Below are 19,409 nucleotides of genomic sequence, written 5' to 3'. Positions count from 1 at the left end.
ATTAGAGGCACACGCTTCCCTGTCGGGGAGTGGACACAGGGAGGTCTGAGCTGGAGGTTCCAGGCACCTGCACCTGGCTCATCCTGGACCCATGAACTTGGTTCTACCCCGCTGCCCACCACCACCGCTGTCAGGAGCTGGGCCATCTTAGTGGCTTGCCCTTACTGGTGATCTGTGATCTGAATGCCACACAGTGAGAAAGCTAATGGATAACTTCATCAATGAGCTGTAGGACTTTGGACAACCCTTGTCTGCTCTGGGCCCGTTTCTCCCCCTGCAGAATATCAGATTTGGATCCATCACCATTCCCTGCAGGGTGTTCTGTGAAAGCTGACCCTGGAAGATGCTCTGTGGGGAAAAAGAGTTTCTGTGGCCAAATGGGTTTGGGAAATGCGACGTCATACAGCATCTGTTTGGAGATTCATAATGCGCACAGACATTTGAGAGATTTTCTGGAATTCTCTGCACCCAGATATCCATGTGGCTCACTCGTCACTTTTCTGCAATGTTATTTCCCTCGGAGACTTTTCCTGATCGCCCAGATCTGTGATCCCTTCTCATCTATCCTTTACCCTGCCTCATTTTTCTTCACAGCACTTCTCATTTTCTGACATTGCATGATATTTTTATTTATCGGTTTATTTTATGTCCCCCCTCCACCCAAGATGCGCCCTCTGTGTCAGCAGGGACTTGATCCATTTGTTTGCAGATTATCCCTAGCATGTGGCACATAGTAGGTGCTCAATAAAAATGTGTTGAATGAATAGACTTTGTTCAACTTGGAGATTCCCAAACGTAGCTAATCAGGGACATTTTCCCATTAAAATCCCGGCAAATGTGCTTGGGGACTCACCAGGAAGACGGTGGCTAGAATCCTGATGGCCGTGGCTCCTAGTACCAGCCACTTAGCTCTGAATACACAGACAGCTCGGCGTTAGACTGAAAACAAACAAAACGGATGCCATGAGAGTTGCCATCACGTACCTTGAGGAACCAAGCCTTGTGCAAGGCTGACCCCAGGGCTGCCTCAACTGGTCTTACCTACGTAGCCCTGTTGCCGTTTTCCTGGAGATGGCTTTATGTGAAGATTCCTTGCAAACTATTGGTGGCGCCTGGTGAATTTCCCCAAAACACGTTTTCAGAAATGAGTGTGAGGCTCACACTTGGAGAAGTGCTTGAATCTTCAAGTTCTACATCAGGAGACTGTGGTCTAGTCACAGCCACCACGTGGCAACTCCCCCCCCACCACCACTCTGTGTCAGGTGTAGCTTTGGCACTTTGTCTGTGGTTTCCTCAGGTGCTCTAAATTAGGAAACTCCATTTTGCTGGTGTAGAGAGGAAGGCTCCGAGGGATCAGATTATTAGCCCACGATCATCCTTCTGGGAAGCAGCAGTGCTTGGATTAAAACAAAGTCCTCCCCAATAGAAAGCCCATCTCTCGCCCTCTGCGCTTGCATACAGAACAGGGGCTGTCCTTTTGTACCTCCACACTTAAATACTCAGCACAATTTGTCCTAGGAGCTAAATGGGCCTGGCCAGGGCCCTTAAGGCAACAAATGAGACCATTAATCCTCAGAAGGGCTCTTCATGTACTGCCCTTTATGGCCTGTGGTTTAGATTGATCCATCCATTTCCAGGGATAAAGCTGTGTCCCATTTTCAGTTTTGCCCCACAGTTGCGGGTTTATTTTAGCTTTCCCATCTCACACGTGTTCATCCAACCAAGGCGTCTCAGGACATTTGGCATCAAGCAACAGAAACCCACTGCAATTCGTTTAAGCCTAAGATAGGACTTTATTGAAAGTAGCCTGGGGCATCCTATAGGACAGTGAGTGAGGCCAGGCTAAGGAGAACCCAGATCTCTTTCTATGAAGGACTGTTTTCTCCGTGAACCTCTGCTTCATGAGTCTCCTCTTGCAGACCAGCTTTCTCTGTGCACGTGGCTCCCTGGTGGCTTTCAAGTTTATTATATCCAGCGCAAGTAGCCAGTCCAAAATGACCATGGTCATTGTCACCCAAGGCCATTGGACCCACTTTGGGAAACACTGTCCAAGCAAGGACCCTTCCCATGGAGAGCAGGGCTTCATGCTTTATCCCCAGAACCCAGAACAGTACCCTGGCGCATATCTGTGGAGCTCAGTACTTATCTGTGGGTGGACGCAGCTGACTTAGCTGCACAAACACCCGGCCGCGCTCTGCACTGCAGTCGCAGTTGTGCTCCAGCACGATCTTTTACCTCAATCATCTGCTTGTGGCTCCCCTTTTCAGAACTGTAACTGGTCTGAGAAAAGTGAAAATCAAAATTGAGACCAGGTGGAGTATCCACTGTGGGCCCAGCGCTGCCTGATATGATGCAAAGGCAGGGCCCACCTTCAAGGACATGGGCTAAATTTAGGATCCGAGCTTAAAAGGGGAATTTATTGGGAGGACACAGCATTTCTTGTGGAACCCAGGGGCAGAAGTACACCTGGGCTTTCCAAGGGATCAGGACCGAAGACCAGAAAGTCATCAGGAGACAGCTGTGTCTGAGGTCTCATCTTCATGTCTGCCTCTTTCAGCAGTCAGCTTCTCTCTGTGCTGAAGTACGTCCCCTGCTTCACTCACCTGTGGCCGCCTAATCCCTGATACCACATTGCCCAACCCAGGACCTGGGAGAGATGAGCCTAGCCCAGCCCAGCTTCTGATTGGTTCTCCTGGGTCAGGTGAACACATACCTATCAGCTGTGACTTGAGAGGGCGGAGGTCACATGGCACCAACATGGCTGCTGAGATTCCTCCTTTTGGGTGGGGTGGGAGTGCTAGGAGGGAATTCTCTTCGCTCTTCCATAGCCCTGGGGCCAGTTAGGGCCCGTGAACAGGTGGGTGGCTTTTGATTTTCCTCCCCTGTCTCTGCCTTTCTTATATTTACCCTAAGAACAAAAACACGGTGGAGAGGAAAGGAAGGGCCAGGGTCTTTCTTCTGGTTTTTACCTTTTTAGCTTTTTTTGTAGTCAAAAGATAGAGAGCTCTGGTAAGTCTGAACCAGTGAGCAAGCAGGACGAGTGTGCCTTCGGGAATTTTGAGGTGAAAGTGACCTCCTGCTTTGGTTTTAATTTACTCTTGCAGATAACCTCCTTGTCTTCCTAGGCACCACTCAGGGCTCCAGCCTATTGTTACCATTCCCGGCTAACATTCTCCCTGCCTTCCTTTTAGACGGAAGTGCATCCATGCTCCATATTTTACGTACTAAACATCCATGAGCTATTCTCTGAACAACGTGAATAATTTTCTACTTGATTGTTTCCACACGTACGAAACAACTAAGGTCCTTCGTGCAATTTCCACAGCACTCCTGCCTTACAGGAAGAGTCCAGAAGTGTTCAGATCAAAGCGGGGGCTGGTCTCTAATGAGTTGAAGATTGAGCCCCGTGTTGGTTTGCTAAACATAGTAATGAATTCCCACAAGCTTAGTGGCCTAAAACAACAAACGTATTCTCTCATGGGTCTGGGGGCCGGGAGCCCCAAATCAGCATCAGCTAGGCTGTAATCAAGGTTTTTCAGAAGGACCAAACTCCCTTGGATGCTCTAGGGAGGAATCCATCCCTTGCCTCTTCCAGCTCTGGTGGCTGCTGGCATCCCCCCCACCCTTTTTTTTTTCCTCGCTATGTGGGATTCCCATGTAAGGAAATACAATAATTTATATGTGCATTTTCCTGTTGATGGACATTTAAATTGTTTCCGATTTTCAATATGATTTCTTTTTAAAACAATTTTTATATACTTTTTAAAGGTTACTTTACATTTACAGTTATTACAAAATATTGGCTATATTCCCTGTGTTGTACAATACATCCTCGAGCCTATCGTACACCCAGTAGTTCACATCCCTCACTTCCCCACCCCTGTACTGCCCCCTCCTACCCCTCTGCACTGGCAACCATTAGTTTGTTCTCTGTATCTGTGACTCTCCTTCTTTTTTGTTATATTCGGTTGTTTGTTGTATTTTTTAGATTCCATATATAGGTGATATCCTACAGTATTTATTTTTGTTTGACTTATTTCACTTACCACAATGCCCTCCAAGTCCATCCATGTTGCTGCAAATGGCAAAATTTCGTTTTTTTTTTAAGGCTGAGTAATATGCCATTGGTTATATGTACCACATCTTCTTTATCCATTCATCTCTTTTTTTTTTTTTTTTTTTTTGGCGGTACACGGGCCTCTCACCGTTGTGGCCTCTCCCGTTGCGGAGCACAGGCTCCGGACGCGCAGGCTCAGCGGCCATGGCTCACGGGCACAGCCGCTCCGCGGCATGTGGGATCTTCCCGGACGGGGGCACGAACCCGTGTCCCCTGCATCGGCAGGCGGACTCTCAACCACTGCGCCACCAGGGAAGCCCTATCCATTCATCTCTTGATGACACTTAGGTTGCTTCCATATCTTGGTAATTGTAAATAATGATGCTCCGAACATTGGGGTGTATGTATCTTTTCAAATACATGTTTTTGAAAACACATGTTTTTGTTTTTTTCGGATTTATACACAGGAGTGGAGTTGCGAGGTCATGTGGTAGTTCTATTTTTAGTTTTTTGAGAACCCTCCATACTGTTTTCCACAGTGGCTGCGCCAGTCTACATTCCTACCAACAGTGTACCAGGGTTCCCTTTTCTCTAAAAATTGTAAATTTTCTTCCTGGGGTAATTGAGATGATAGTTCAATAATAACATAAGATCAGGTGAAGTCTAAAGAAATTTTAGAAAACCTGGATAAGTAAGAAAACATCTGTTCGCTGGCATCTGAATGTTAGAGAGACACCAAGACATGTGGGCCAAGTTCTGGAGAGAAGGGAAACACAGACACAAGCTTGACAGTTGGTGCAGCTTTTCTCCTTGGGGCATTTGCTGATTCAAGTCTTACAGCCTAGGAGCTGAAAAGCCAAGGAGTTCAAAAGACTCTAACCACAGAAGCTGCTGGCATCCCTTGACTTGTAGGTGCGTCACTCTAGTCCTGCCTCTGCGGTCACTGCCTCCGCCTCTTCTTTGTGTATAATCTCCTACTGTCTCTCACTTAAAAGTACACTTACAGATGGCATTTAGGGCGAGGATAGTCTCAACTCAAAATCCTTCTATCCGCAAAACTTTACCTTGTAAGGTAACATTCTCAGGTCCCAGGGATTAGAGCCTGAGATCTTTGGGGCCACCAGTCAGCCCACTGCAAGCCCTAAACTTCTTTCTCTCCTGAGGAAGGTCTAGGCTGGGCAGACACCCCGACAGACATCTACCAGAGGCCAGATCGAGAGCCCTTTTAGAAGGTCATTTCTCAGCTCATTTGGAATCTTGCTATTGCCCTTTCTTTCTTCCTCCTGTTTGTCCTCATCAGGGGGAAGCATTAAGAGTAAATGAGGGGCTTCCCTGGTGGCGCGGTGGTTAAGAATCCACCTGCCAATGCAGGGGACACGGGTTCAAGCCCTGGTCCGGGAAGATCTCACATGCTGTGGAGCAACTAAGCCCGTGCGCCACAACTACTGAGCCTGTGCACCACAGCTACTGAAGCCTGCGTGCATAGAGCCCGAGCTCCCCAGCAAGAGAAGCCACTGCAACGAGAAGCCTGTGCACTGCAACGAAGAGTAGCCACCGCTCGCCGCAGCTAGAGAAAGTCTGCGTGCAGCAACAAAGACCCAACGCAGTCAAAAATAAATAAGTAAATAAAATAAATTTTAAAAGATTTATTTAAAAAAAAGGAGTAAATGAATAGCAAGTCCAGCCCAGAGATACATGGAGAGGCACAGGCTGGCTCAGGGGTGGGCTGGGACCAGACCAGGCCTCCGGGTATCCCAGGCCACCGAGCGGTTACCCGGCGCTCCGGTACTGCAGCTCCCTTTTTATAGATGGATTTACATACGGCAATGAAAGGTTGGAGTTTAGGCACGGTTGCCAATTCTGATATAAGAAGGTGCTTGACTTCCTAATTGCCGCTCCTTTTCTCCCACAGGAGCTTTTAGGAAACATCAGGGCCTGAGAATGTGCTCTTCTAACCACCCTCCTAGCTACACAGACCCCCAGCAGGCCGCTCCACGCTTGCCAGGACCAGGAAGGGAACTTTATTTTTCTTTTCTGGGCCGCGCCGCATGGCATGTGGAACTTCCCCGACCAGGGACTGAACCCGAGCCCCCCGGCATTGGAAGCGCAGGGTCTTAACCACTGGGCCACCAGGGAAGTCCCAGGAAGGGAACTTTGGACTCAGATTTGTCTTCCCAGACTCCCACTCCACAGTCAAGACCCTGACCCCCGACGTCCCTGGTCCTCTCATTCGGCCCAGCCTCAGCAGTCTGCCAACCGCTGCATGTTCTCGTTTGTTGACTTTCTCTCCTGGGCTCCACAGGTAGGCACCCTGCCCTCTCCACGAGGACACGCTCACTCTGCGTGATCATACAGCCCATCTGGGCCAGTTCTCAGAAGAGCTGTCATAGGATGTTTAGACAGTAGAGAGCTGCCGTCTAAATACCCAGAACTTTCCGTTGGGCATGTGGGTTGATGGGGACAGTCTCAGCTCTTGGGAAGCACAGGTCCTCATTCAAAGTCTGAAAAAGCCCTTTCCACCGAGTGGTACACTAGAGTGTTGAAGAACTCAGGCCCTGGAGGCCTAGGTTCAAATCCCAGCTCTGTCATTTCCTAGCGGTGTGACATGGGGCCCTTTAATTAACCTGATTCTTCGTGAACTAACCCACAGGAAGTAACACCTGGCTTGGGTACGGCTGAAAATAGGATAAATATGTGAGATGCTTAGCACAGCGCCTGGCATGGACTAAGTGTTCGGGATGTATTAGCTAGTATTATTCTCATCAGTGAGATTTCTCCCTAAGCGAGTCAGTATTGCAAGAACTGCTAAAGTAATTCAGCACCAAATGTGTGACATATAAAATATTTTATTACAAAAAGCTCAGTTGCAAGGCATTTTAGAAGGAACGGAGCATCCCAGACGGCTTTCCTTTTTCTGCCATTACACAGGAGAGACTAGGAAAGTCTACCAATTCAAACTAGGATCTTATGCATCCCAGGCTTTGGGCCCTCAAAAGAACTGACGGCATCAGGGGCTCGGAGAACCCCACCTGGGTCTCACCCCAGGGTAATCATCCAGCCTCTCATTCGGCTTAATTCACAAAACGGGCCCATGTCCTTTCTATAAAGCGGGTCATCTTTCCTACCCACAGTTCAGGATACCAGGGAAAAAGCGAAGGCATAACGTGTCTTCTTTTGGAAACAAAACAGTCCTAGTGGAAGCAAAACAGAACCACAATCTAAACCAGTTGCTAGGTATCCTTTCCTAATTGGAATGAGGAGTGTCATCACTGGCGATTCAGAGTCGCGGAAGGACAAGGGGGGAAGATGCCGGTGCCATCCCTTGATGGGGTCACAGCATCACGAGATCCGAAGCAGCAGCTCTTTCCGATGCACCTACTGTGTGAGGTCCTGGGGGGCTGCAGAGTCGCTCTTGAATCCCAGAACCCCTCACCCCCCGGCCCCGTCCAAATTGCTAAGTACACACCGGGCCCCTCCGCTTCTCAACAGTGGCTGAGTGGCTTCATTCGGGATCTGTTGGCGTGGAGGTTGAGTGACAGGAGGGAACACGCCCGGGAGGGGTCGTCAGTCCGGGGGCCGGGAGTTGGGGGCCTTCTCTTGGACCTCATCGTACTGTGGTGGGGGAGTCAGAGGCTCGATGGACGGAGGAGGCACGTTTTTGTCTGGCAGGTTGATCCTAAAGTCTTTGAGGTGAAGCTTTTCGGATTTTATCCTTCGAACTTTCAGCGGCTTCAGGCGTTTGGCCAACTTGGAGTTCTGCCTGTCGGGGGGGTTCCCCGGGCTGGTCTCCACGTCAGCCCTGGTTGTGGTGGGGCTTGTCTCATCCAGCCCCGTCAAGGACTCGTAGGAGGGGAGAGAGATGCTCATCCTGGGGTTCTGGTCCGGTTCCCTTGCTTCCGGGTAGTTTGTGCTCATCACTTCCTCATAGCTGGGGACGTAGTACCTTGAGGAGGCCTCCTCCTCCTCCTCTTGGCTGCAACACACCAAGCACAGACACGGGAGTGTTAGCCTGCGCTCAAGTCATTTAAAATCACAAATAGATGGACTCCAAATCCCATGTTGCCACTGGGACCACGTATGCCAGCCTTGTAAACAACAAATGTGTCCAAGAAGTAATAAGAGCTAACACTTCAACGGTTGGCTATGAGCCAGGCACTGTCCCAAGTACATATGAACCAATGTCATCTTCCTAATGACACTATGGGTTAGGTTCTGTTAGTATACCCACTTTACGGATGGGGAAATGGATACATTGAGGTTAAGTGACTTGGTCATACCTTTAAGAAGCGGCAGGGCAGGAGATGAATGCCACATTCCCAACTGCTACACCATATCATCTGGGAGTTAACCTCCCTTGCCTTTTAGCCTCACACTTAATAGCATGCTGGTGGGCTATTCCGATGCCCAGCTGGGCATCCTTTGACCAAAGACAACATAAACATGCATGAAACAGCTGCATATTTGAAGCAAAATGGTTGTCCCTGGGTAGGGAAGGAATATCTGGAATGTAAAATTTACATGTATCTCGAATTATTCTGTAATTTTGTCTTCCACGTTCACCATTAGACTCAAAGGATAGGTCAGGTCCTCAGCCTTAGTCTCATTTGACTGTTGAAAGGGAAAACCAGAAGGTCAGGGCAGTTTTTACATGTTTATAGGGAGTAATGCCAATAGCCATTTTCCAGCACCCTACACTTGAACCTATATAGGGGATAATGGCCAACACCAGAAACCTCACTGTTTGCCTGGGCTTTCCTCTCATCTCCTTGAGGAATGAACTTGTGAGCTCACAGCCAGGGTGGGTAATGATGGGGGACTGATTTCCTTCTTTGTTCTTTTCTCTATTTCCCAAGTTTTCTAGAATATGCCTGATTATCTTTTACTCTCAGAAAATCGGTTTAATTTTTCCAAAAGAAAAACCACCCCTGTCCCACTACAGAGATAAGACATTCTTACTGAAAATTCAAACAACACAGAAAAATCTAGTGAAGAAGATAAAAACATCCGAAATTATTCCACCCAGAGACAATCACTGTTAACATTCTGTTGTATACCTTTCCAGATCTTTCTCTAATTCCATAGCCGCAACACTTGATGTGATGAAAACCTTTCCTAACATGCTGTGTTATATACAACCTCCTTTTCTCCATGTGGTGGATACGGACCCACATTAGCAAATATAGATCAGTGATGGCTGTGTAGAACTCCACTGAATGGGCATGTCATACTTCAGCCCGACTGATGGATATTAGGTTGTCACCTGTCTTTGCTGTTCTCAGCAATGCTCTGATAAACATATGAGCACAAAACCCTTTGCACTTGTGTGATTGTCTCCCAAAGATAAGCTCTTAGGAAGAGAACTGATAGGTGCACACATCTTTAATATGGCCTCTTACTGTGAACGCCCCTTCAGTAAGGTTATGTCAATCAACACTCCGGTCAGCAACCTACTTCCCTACAAACCTCCAAACCCGGGGGCAGTCCGTCTGGGCCAATATGAAAGCCAAGGAATTACGATGCCTTTTGTTGGTTGTCTGCATTTCCTGACTAATGAGGTTGAACATCTACAGTGTGAATATCTATGAAATGCTTGTTTGTGTCCTTTGTCCATTTTCCTACTGATGTGTTCCTCTTTCATATTCATTTGTAAGGGCTCTTTTTATACTAGGGATATCAACCTTTAGCATATGTTCCCCAATTTACCACTTATCTTTTAAATCTGTTCGTGGCATTTTGGGTCAAAGAGAACACTACTTCCCAACCTGTTCAACTTGAAGCATAAACACACAGGACATTGGGGTAAATGGACAAGCTTCCAGTGTGCAGGCTCTGGCCACCCCGGGAGCCATGCAGAACCCCTGGAGGTGTCAAAATCTTGACACACCTGTAATGCATTCAAGCCACATTATTTGGGAAACTTTGGGACCGAAGGACAAAGGTATCGGTAAAATGATAAACTGTTTTACGGGAGGAAGCCTCCTCGACTAAAACGTTCTCGTCATTGTTGAGCCCTGCACGTGTGGGTGTGCATGTCCATCTCCCGTCCGGGGCGGGTGGCCAGCCTCACCTGTCTTCCTCGCGGGCGTGAGGCTCGACCCCGGGGTGCTGGATGTGCGCCAGCTCCTCAGCGCGCCGCTGCTTCCTCTTGTCACGGATACTCAGGCAGAAGGACAGGAGCAGCAGCATTACCCCGGCCCCGACCAGCACGTAGGCTACGGAGAAGGTCTTGCTCTTGAGAATGCCGCTCCCTATCTCCGTCTTGTTCCCCTGAGCGGTTGGCTTTTCGGTAGCGCTGAACCCGGGGACGAGGTTCCACATGGCCATGATGACCCCGAGGACCAGCATCCCCAGGCCAATGGCAGTCAGCGCGTAGTGCGAGCCGTTGGCCTTGGACTGGGCCATCATGCCAGCGGGAGCGGGGCAGGGCCCGGGTTCAAAGGAAGAAAATAAATAAATAAAAAACGGCAGCAGCAGCAACAAAAACCCCGTAAACGCCTTGCGCTAAATCCCTAGCGCCACCCTGAAAAAACAGCAACCAGACTCTCAAGGGATGGTTTCAAGCAAACGTGAGGCATCCCGTGTGGACAGCTGCGGCCGGGAGGTCTGGAAGGAAAGCAGAGAGAGGAGAGGGGAAAATCAGTGCTGGTCCCAAGTGCTCTGGTGGACACAGCGGCTGTGCTCCTGGAGGTGGGGAGAAGCGGGACTGAGTCACAGGCTCTCGCTGGGCTCGCCTCTGATGCATTCCAGAGGTCTTACGTGCTCCTATTCCTTCTGTGGTCCGCCTACCCCCAACCCGAAAAGGAAAAGCGCGACCTTTCCCTGCAAGAGGCCGGAAAGGTCAGAGCTGCAGGTGGTTCAAACATTTTGTGGGATTTAATGAAGTGCAATAAAATCTCACCTCTTACCGGGTATGGCGAGGAGAGCGAATGACGGCATGCCTGAGCCATGATCAACGGTTGCGGCAGAATCGCCTGGCTGACCGGCATCGGTCAGTGATACGACCCGGTCCAACAGCCGACTGCGGACCCTCACCACCCTCAATGGCTCCCTACTTCCCGCGGCACAAAATCCAGGCTCCTTGGAATCATGCTCATGGCGGCTCAACCTGGCCCTGCCTCTCCCACTCACGCCCTTCCTCCCTCTCCTTCGCAAACCCCCTCCGGCATTTCTGCCCTTCTCTGATCTCCGGGGCTCAGCCGCCCTTCTGTGTGTCCCGCAAGCCACCAGCAACTACCGTGGCAAGTCTCTCTCCTTCCGTGACCACGTTTTTCACCCTGCTCCTGGGACGTAACAGGGCCCCCCCCCCCCCAAAATGTCTGCTGAATCAAACGAATGAAATGAACAGAGGCCGGATGAAGCTGTCCCGCAAGACACGCTTCTTTTCAGCCACACGGAGTTTTGCTTTTCTTAAAGGGGCAGAAGCCTGCACATCCTTCATCTTAGCTGCTGTGCCCAGCTGGATGAGAAACCCTCTCCCGTGAAGCAGCTCAGAGACCTTGTGCTAAAGGCAGCGGTCAGCCATCCTGGGAGTCCGTAACCATTTGCTGGCTGGGAGAGGGAGCCAGATCAGCCAGTGACTTGAAGAGTTGAGGGTAGAACAAGACTTTCAGGGGGCGGGGGAACCAGCGAGCAAGGCTCCTGGCCAATCACTCCTCAATTACGTTATTCCTGCCTAAGCAACTTTTGCAGAACAGTAAAACTTTACAGCTGTTTCGACGGGCAAGGTCCTGTTTGCCGTTCTGCATTCTTTCCGCTCCTTGCGAAAGGACGGCTAACCAGGCCACGTGAAAGCCGATGCTGCCGAGATATTTTCTCATCAAGCACTGGGCTCCATCTGAAACTGGCCACTTTGTTCAAAAATACTCTAAAAATAATTGGGATAACATCCTCTATCGGCTTGAAGTCAGTTCCTTCTCTCTTTTTTTTTTTTTCCACTCAACAAATATTTCTTGTGCGTCTGCTAAGCAGTGTTAGGTGCTGGAGAAATACTGGTGAGCAAGTTAAGAATTAGGGGGGCTTCCAGGTCAGCAGGAAAACAGTCTACTGGGAATAAGAAAGTGGGAAGAAAGGAACTGTGGCACTAGGTAGCTGGGTGTCTTAAGTCAGGCTGGAGGGCATATGGAAAGTCTCTGTGAGAGAAGCCCCACTTCACATAATAGGATCTGCATCTGCCCCTGAATGCACTGGGCACGTGTGTGTACATACATGCACACCCATGCATGCGTGCTGGTATATGACCAGGCACATGTATGCATACAGAGCACTGAACAGGGAGCCCTGACTCCATCCTTATTGATTTTCCGCCAGGGCTGGTTGGGGCCGCGGGTGGTGAGAGGGGCAGCTCTGGCCTTTGTAGGCGCCTCTGCCCTTCATCCTGGGATTTCCTTGCCCAGATTTTGTTAAGCAACCGTCCGTTCCTGCTGGAGACATTTGCAGCGAGACCAGCCGGGAACAGTCTACGGTATACACAAGGCTGTGTGTTTCTCACATCACTCACGGCCGGCGAAGGGAAGGAGGGGTTTGGCAGCCCTAGGAATGCATAGGTCCTGCCAAATGGATTGGAGACAAGGCCAGACTTGGAGGGCTCCGTGGTGGAGAAGTGCAGCCCGAGCCTCGTGCTGGAAGCAGGAGAGATGAAGAAACCATTTACTGAGCACCTGCTCAGGGCCAGACAGGCAGGCTTCGTTCCCAGGAGGCTGACAGCCTGTTTACTAAACCAGCGATGGGGCCATGTTATCTCCCCCTGCTTCCTCTCCTCATTAATTCTCAATTCAAGCTTTGCCTTATGCTGTCACGTGAGTAAAACACGTCCCCGATGAGAGACACGGGCAGAGATGAACATGTCAGAATTAACACATTTTCGGCCTGTTAAATTGTCAATGACTGAAAACAGGCACTAATACTCAGTGTGGGTGAGGGTGTCGGGATGGGCAATTTCATACAATGTTGCTGGATGGCAAGTTTTGGCATTCGTGGATCAAAAGTTTCAAAAATGTTTATACCCTTAGGCTCCATTTAATTCCCACTTCTAAGAATTATGCACAGGGCAAGGATATTCATCATAGCTTTACAGTAGCGAGAAACTAGAAACTACTTAAACAGCCAATAATCTGGATTTGGTTAAATAAAATATGGTACATGCACTTATTCAATTATGGTCTCAAAGCAGCTAATGATACATTTTAAAGTCAAACAAGAGTATGTTCACTGTGATTCTAATTTTAATAAAACTCCATACATGGGTCTGTATATATGAATATACAGGGGAATGGGCCGAATGATCCTACTTATGTTAAAATAAATGAGACAATATACTTTCCTGTACGCAAACATGTATGTAAAATCCCAGAAAAGGGGCACATTCCAAACTTGTGCCAAAGATTGCTTCTGGGGATGGAGGGGGCTTGGGAAGTGTAACTTTTAGTCTATTTCTGTATTTTGAATTTTCTACAATCAGAATGTGTTGTCACAAGGCAACAGAGCTTGGTAGTTAAGTGTGAGCTTTGGAACGAGGCTGCCTGGACTCTGATCCTCACTCTGTACCTTCCCAGATGAGTGACCTTGGACAAGTTACTTAACCTCTCTGTGCCTCAGTTTCCACAACTGTAAGATGGAGATAAAAGCTCTCTAGGACGCACCTCATAGGGGAGTTATGATACATAAAAAAGTAAATAGACCTAAAGTACCTAGAATAGTATGTGACCAGCACATGGTAAATTCTTACAGAAAGGTTTGTTACTTAATATTATTTAAAGCCTGCATTCTCAATGGGGTGAGATCACCCACAAGGGGGAAACAACTGGCTCTTGGGGATGGTACAAAATAATCTTACCTGTTACAATAGTCAGTGGTCCCCCAGATCCCCAGCATGTCGGGCATGACAATTTCATGGGGCGGGGGTTGGGAGAGCATTACAAAAAGAAGGTCTAAAAAGACTCCTCCGGGAAGGAACGATAGTCGGGGAAGAAAAGGTTGAGAGACACCAATGAATGTATTATATTAAATTTCAAAACACTCAAATTATACAAACCATGATGTTTATAGTTATTTTCTCTGTGTGCTGGGATTAGAATGATTTTTCTTTTCTTTTTCTTTCTGGGAGGATAAGAATTGGAAAACACAGAAATGTGTTGCTTTTCAAATAAGAAAATGAAATAAAGGTGTTTTTTGGGGGGGTTCATGGCAGGGTTATGTGTCCAATGGTAGCTCAAAACCGTTCGTCGTTTCCACCCTCCCTCTGGAGACCAGATCTCCACGGTTCACTGGGGGTGTGGAGACCCAGTTCCCTGAGGTGCAGCTGGAAGCTATTTATCTTGTTTCTGGCTTGTTGACCCACATTATATTTAGCATGGTGTTCTTTCCCTTCCAAAAATAATGGAAAGAAGCTAATTTTGTGCTTAGAGGATTTGGACCACATAGTTTCCAAGATGTCCCTAAAACAGAGGAGCCTTGGTGAACAGCCTGGGGTCCCAGCTCAGCCGGACTCACCTCTGGACCCAGGAGTTGGATCCATCATGGCTCAGGTTCAAGGCAGCCCTAAGGGATAAGTGAGTGATCCTGTATCTGGGTTTTCAAGAAAACGGTGAACCAGTTAAGAGAGGCACCTACCTGTTGTTACCTAGGGAGCCTCCAGGCAGGCCTGACAACAACTCTTCATGCTAAAATCTTGAGTTAAGGATCCACCTGTAAAAAATCAGAAATGCAGCTTTCTAAGTAGGCTGTGAGCATGTCAATTTGAGGTACTCCTGGGGGAGGCACGTGTTTGCTTTTTGGAGGGAAGGTATATGCAAAAAAAATTCAAGATTCTGTACCAAGAGTGGGGCTGCAGAAGGATGATGATATGGTGGCTACACTAATAAAATCTTTCCATGGTTTTCTCCATCTTACACAAGTGCTCCTGAGAGTAAAAGGAGGAGAAACACTCCCCAGGTCACGTTATGAGGAATCTGTAATCTTGACCCCCAAAGCGACAAGGCAGGAGAGGAAAATGACAGGTCAATTTGATCTGCTAGCACAGAAACAAAAATCCTAAACACAATATCACCTAACGGAATCCAACATTTTTAAAAAAGGTTTACCCCAAGAATGTAGAGTTGATTCAACATTAGAAAATCGAATAATGTCATGTCCCAGGAGAAAGGATAAACCACGACAGCAGCTGCCTATGCAGTTATAGTCCAGTGGAGTACTACACGGCAGAGAAAATGAATAAACTGCAGCCACATGCACCAGCGTGGCCCATTCTGACACATGTGAGGTTGAGCAGGAAAGCAAATAGCAGAAGAACACACACAGCATGATTCTATAATAGTTAGATGAAGTTCAAAACCAGGCAATGTATTGCTTTATCTTTGTAATTATTAGGAAGAAAAGCAAAATTATAAACTAAAATTTAGGATAACAGTTATCTCCCTGGAGGAGTGAGAAATGGGGCTGGGGAGGAAGAGTGAAGGGTACAAGGATGTGTATCAAATTATTTCCTAAACGTCACATATATCTTATATATACTCTTCTGACTGGCTGGAATATTTTGCAATAGGAGATTCTGAAAGTCCGTCAATGTCTTTCCGTAACTCTTAGCATAAAATCTGAACTCCTCTGCTGTGGCCTTCAAATCCCACCAGACTAGACTGGGCTCCTGCCTCTCTCATATCTTATCTCTTGGCTCACCAACCCTCTGTGGCTTCCTGTCTGTTTCTAGTCACACCAAGCATACCCTGCCCCAGGGCCTTTGCACTTACTTTTCCTGATACCCGAAACCTTTCCACCTGTCTCTTTTGTTTGTCCACTTCTTTACTACTTCTGCCTCTCAGTTCAGATGCCACGTCCTCAGTGAGGATTTCCTTGACCACACTACAAGTAATGTCCCCTCTCTCACCCAGCTACTCTCAAGCCCCATGCTTCGGTCCCTATGACATTCCGTCTCCTGGATGGATGACATTAACTCAGTCTATGATCGTCTCGTTTTGCTTTCCTGTTGCTTCCTTGTCTCCCCCACTGGAGCGTAAACTCCCTGAAAGTAAGTTCTCGTCTGCCTTGTTCACCTCTGTATGCCCAGCACCCAGCACAGTGTGCCAAGACCATACCAGCTGCTTAATAACTATTTGTAGAAAGAATGAATGACTATCTAGCAAGTTGAAAAGTTTAACTGATGTCCCATATCAATTAGGGGAAATGCCTAGTCCAAGGCTGGCACCGAGGAGGAGAGGATTAGATAGAGCTAATTTTCAGGATACCCACATCTTGTGTCTGTATGCAAATGATTTGCCAGCAACATGGGAAAGGCACCCAGGTTAAATGGGACTTCCATTCTGACCCGAGATGGTGACTCTATCAATATTCCCTGGTGGGTTTTGAGGTTTCAGCTGGTCCCTGGTCTTCCCAGCACGTAGGTAAGCACCCAGAGCTTTGTTCCTCCAACCTGGGCAGCTGCTGTCTTTCTTCCCGTACATCTTTGACCAAGTAGAGCCAGAGCCAGGGACTTCCCTGGGGACAGGGGAGGGGCCGTGCCCTGGGGAGAGTAGTCACAGCTCTGACATCTGAGCGCTCACCAGGCTGAGCTGGGGGTGGGGCGTTGGGGGTGGTCATTATCACCAGTCCACACTTGGATTAGAGTCTCTCTATATAGACATAGAGACAATATGAAGACAATGATTTAAAGAAAATCAAACGATAGAAAACAGCAGTGCTCTGGCTGAAACAGCACAGGCTTCCAAGTGTTGATGGGCAAGCCTTCCCTTGCCCCGCGTCTCGCCGAATCCCAGCAATTCTCTGGAACACAGTTTAGAAACCTGGGCTCTGATCTAGACCCTCACGTGGCCTTTGAGCTCTGCCCTGTGGCCCCGGAAGGCACAGTTCCAGAAGCGTCCAGCCTGGCCAGCTTTAGGGGGAGGAGATTCTCGGCAGTCGGAGGTGTCTGGCAGCACAACCGGCCCCCGTGACAAAGAGGCTCCTTGACCATTCTCCCCGAGCCCCAAACTCTTCCTGCCAAGCTGCATAATTGGGAAAGGGATCCCCAGCTCCATTCGCAGGAACCAGGCTGTGCTACATTCCCATCACAAAGGAAGAATTCAGTGGGGCCCTTTGGCCGAGTTTCAGCTCACAATCACTTTTGTCACCAAGTTCCAGTCCCATGCCACAGGGAAGGGGTGGGGGCCGGACGAAAGGCTCTGAGCCACCGCTGCCGCTGCCCCTGTCCCACCGGGGAGTTTCAGGCTACCTCCCCAAGAGCCAAGGTCAAGGGGTGTCGGGTTCCTATTCTTTTAGAACAGGTTCTTGTAGACTGTGCACTCAGGAAAAACCGAAAAGCACTGTGCAAATGAGTCCTAAAGGTAGAGGAGAGAGGAGGGCTGCCTGAGCCAGAGAGCGCTGATGGGAAAAAGAAAAAGAAAGCATATTGAGTAAACTGCGAGGCAGAGTAATGATAATAATAGGAACAGTTCAAGAAGGAATCAGGCACCCTTTCTAAAGGCATCCAATCCTCACAGATGCCCTTCAAAGATGATTAGCCCCACTATATCTGAGTCTCCGAGAGGTTAAGTAATTTGCCCTGGGACACACAGCTGTAAGCTGCAGATTCAAATTTCACAATCAAATCTAGCTGACTTGGAAGCCCACCTCCTTTCCCTTGCACCACACCAGCCCCCCGTGGGCCACTCCCTGGGTGGGGCACGCAGGCCAGAAATGGGCAACACACAGTTCACCCCTGGAGATACTTCATCACCAGAGCATGAGGGGTAACATATGTGCATTTCTTTTAAAATGACTTTTTAAAGAATTTGTTTCCAACCAATTCCTGGGTCCCTACCGTGTGCCAGGGGCTTTGGGGGATACACAGATGTGTGAGACTACCTTTACAGTCCAGCAGGAAGACAGGTGATTCTTTCTTATAGAAAGGAAGTGAACATCAGGTAAGAGGGAACGTGCGTTGGATGCCGACTCAGTGCCAGGCCCTCTGTTGAGCTCTTTCCATGCATAATCATTTAACAGTTATTAGTTCTACCTAGGACACTGAGGTTCAGAGAGGCAAAGTGACTGGTCCAAGGTCACACAGCTAGGCAGGGGTAAGGTATGACTGATTTTAAAGCCCATGCTTTGCACCACTAAGCACTAAGACGGGGTACGTAAAATGAGCCTACAGAGAGAGCGACCAATTCACTTTGAAGGGGGCAGGAAGGAGGAGGCTAAAGCAGCAGCTGTGTAGGACCTGGAGGCATCTGTAACCTTTCCTTGGGCGGAGTTTGGGGGCAGGAGGAGATAAGGTGTCCCATGGGAAGGGTTCAGCCTGGGAAAGTGCACAGAGATGGGAGAGCAGACACCTCCCAGGATGCACCACTTCTTGCAGAGAAGAGAGGCAGCTTCCCCTCCTCAGTATAAGACATCAGTGAATTTTATAAGACCTGACGTCTCCAGTCTCCTTGCTAATCCATGAAGTGTTGGTGAAATTAAGGAAGGCAAATTCAAGTCTGAAGACTCCAGGAGCCATAAACAGAAGGAGCAAGTTAACAAACCAGGTATCTTTTCTTCGGGAGCTTGACACGGTATCTTTCTCTAAGCAAGTGGCTGGCGTGTGACCCTACTTACAGGGCTGGCGCTGGGCACCCAGTCTCGAGGGCTCCAGCCACACTCAATATTTCTCGGGAAATGTGACATCTCTATGTGTTCCCTGCCAGGATGGAGTCTGAGAGCTCCTGTCACCATCAAAGCGAGTCTGACACCCTGATCCTTCTCCAGGCTCTAGGGATGAGCCACCAGTGGCCTCCCGCTCTGGTAAGCAGGGCCGAGTACAGGCTCTGACCACGCAACCCGGCCGCCCCGACCCCAGCCCCAGCCCCCCGTCAGCGACTGTGAAATATCTGCTCCTGCTTCCTGGACACTGCCTGTGTGCCGGGCTCACGCTAAGCGCTCTGCACGGGTCAGCACCTTTTTTCTGCCCAACAACCATATGAGGAGGTCCCCAACTTTGTCCATGTTATCACTTAATACACTGAGGCACAGAGAGGTTGAGAAACTTGCCCAGGTCTCACAGCTTAGAGGTGGTGGCCCCGAGCACAGTCTCCCCGTTCAGAACTTCCTCATCCTCGGAACAACAAAAAACCAGCCTTTCAGCCAAGCTTGATTAACTCAGATCAAGGCAGGACAGCATCCCTGTTACTAAGGGCTGGCTCCACGGTCCCGCCACTGAGGCGACCCTCTGGGCACGCGGATGAAGTTAAGCGAGATGTCACGGCCGACCTGTGACCAGGAGCACAGACGCCTGAGGCTGAGCTCCGAGCCTGGGGAGGCAGGAGGACCCGGGACCTGGTGGGGAGAGACTGGAGTGCGGAGCACATCTCACCTCGCTGTCCCCGGT

At 48.9% G+C, this 19,409-nt stretch overlaps 1 protein-coding gene across 4 annotated transcripts in view; it reads right to left on the bottom strand.

The window, feature by feature from the left end:
- Positions 1–6,885: 6,885 nt before the first annotated feature.
- The window catches only part of TMEM51 (transmembrane protein 51), a 45,646-nt gene continuing 33,122 nt past the window's right edge, over positions 6,886–19,409 (bottom strand). For 2 of the 4 annotated variants that reach the window (XM_032604619.1, XM_032604609.1), the window contains exons 2-4: positions 14,666–14,740; positions 10,125–10,660; positions 6,888–8,030 (exon numbers count right to left, since the gene is read on the bottom strand). In XM_032604619.1, coding sequence (XP_032460510.1) covers positions 7,622–8,030; positions 10,125–10,462 — 747 coding nt within the window. In that variant the 5' untranslated portion in view covers positions 10,463–10,660; positions 14,666–14,740 and the 3' untranslated portion in view covers positions 6,888–7,621. Of the gene's footprint in view, positions 8,031–10,124; positions 10,661–10,955; positions 18,461–19,409 lie in introns of those variants that run through there. The other 2 variants (XM_032604601.1, XM_032604629.1) reach the window with 2 other exon arrangements.

Source organism: Phocoena sinus, chromosome 1, assembly GCF_008692025.1.
Source record: "Phocoena sinus isolate mPhoSin1 chromosome 1, mPhoSin1.pri, whole genome shotgun sequence".
NCBI lineage: Eukaryota > Metazoa > Chordata > Mammalia > Artiodactyla > Phocoenidae > Phocoena > Phocoena sinus.
Note: the sequence above shows the minus strand (reverse complement) of the source record. Positions and strands in the feature narration are given on the sequence as shown.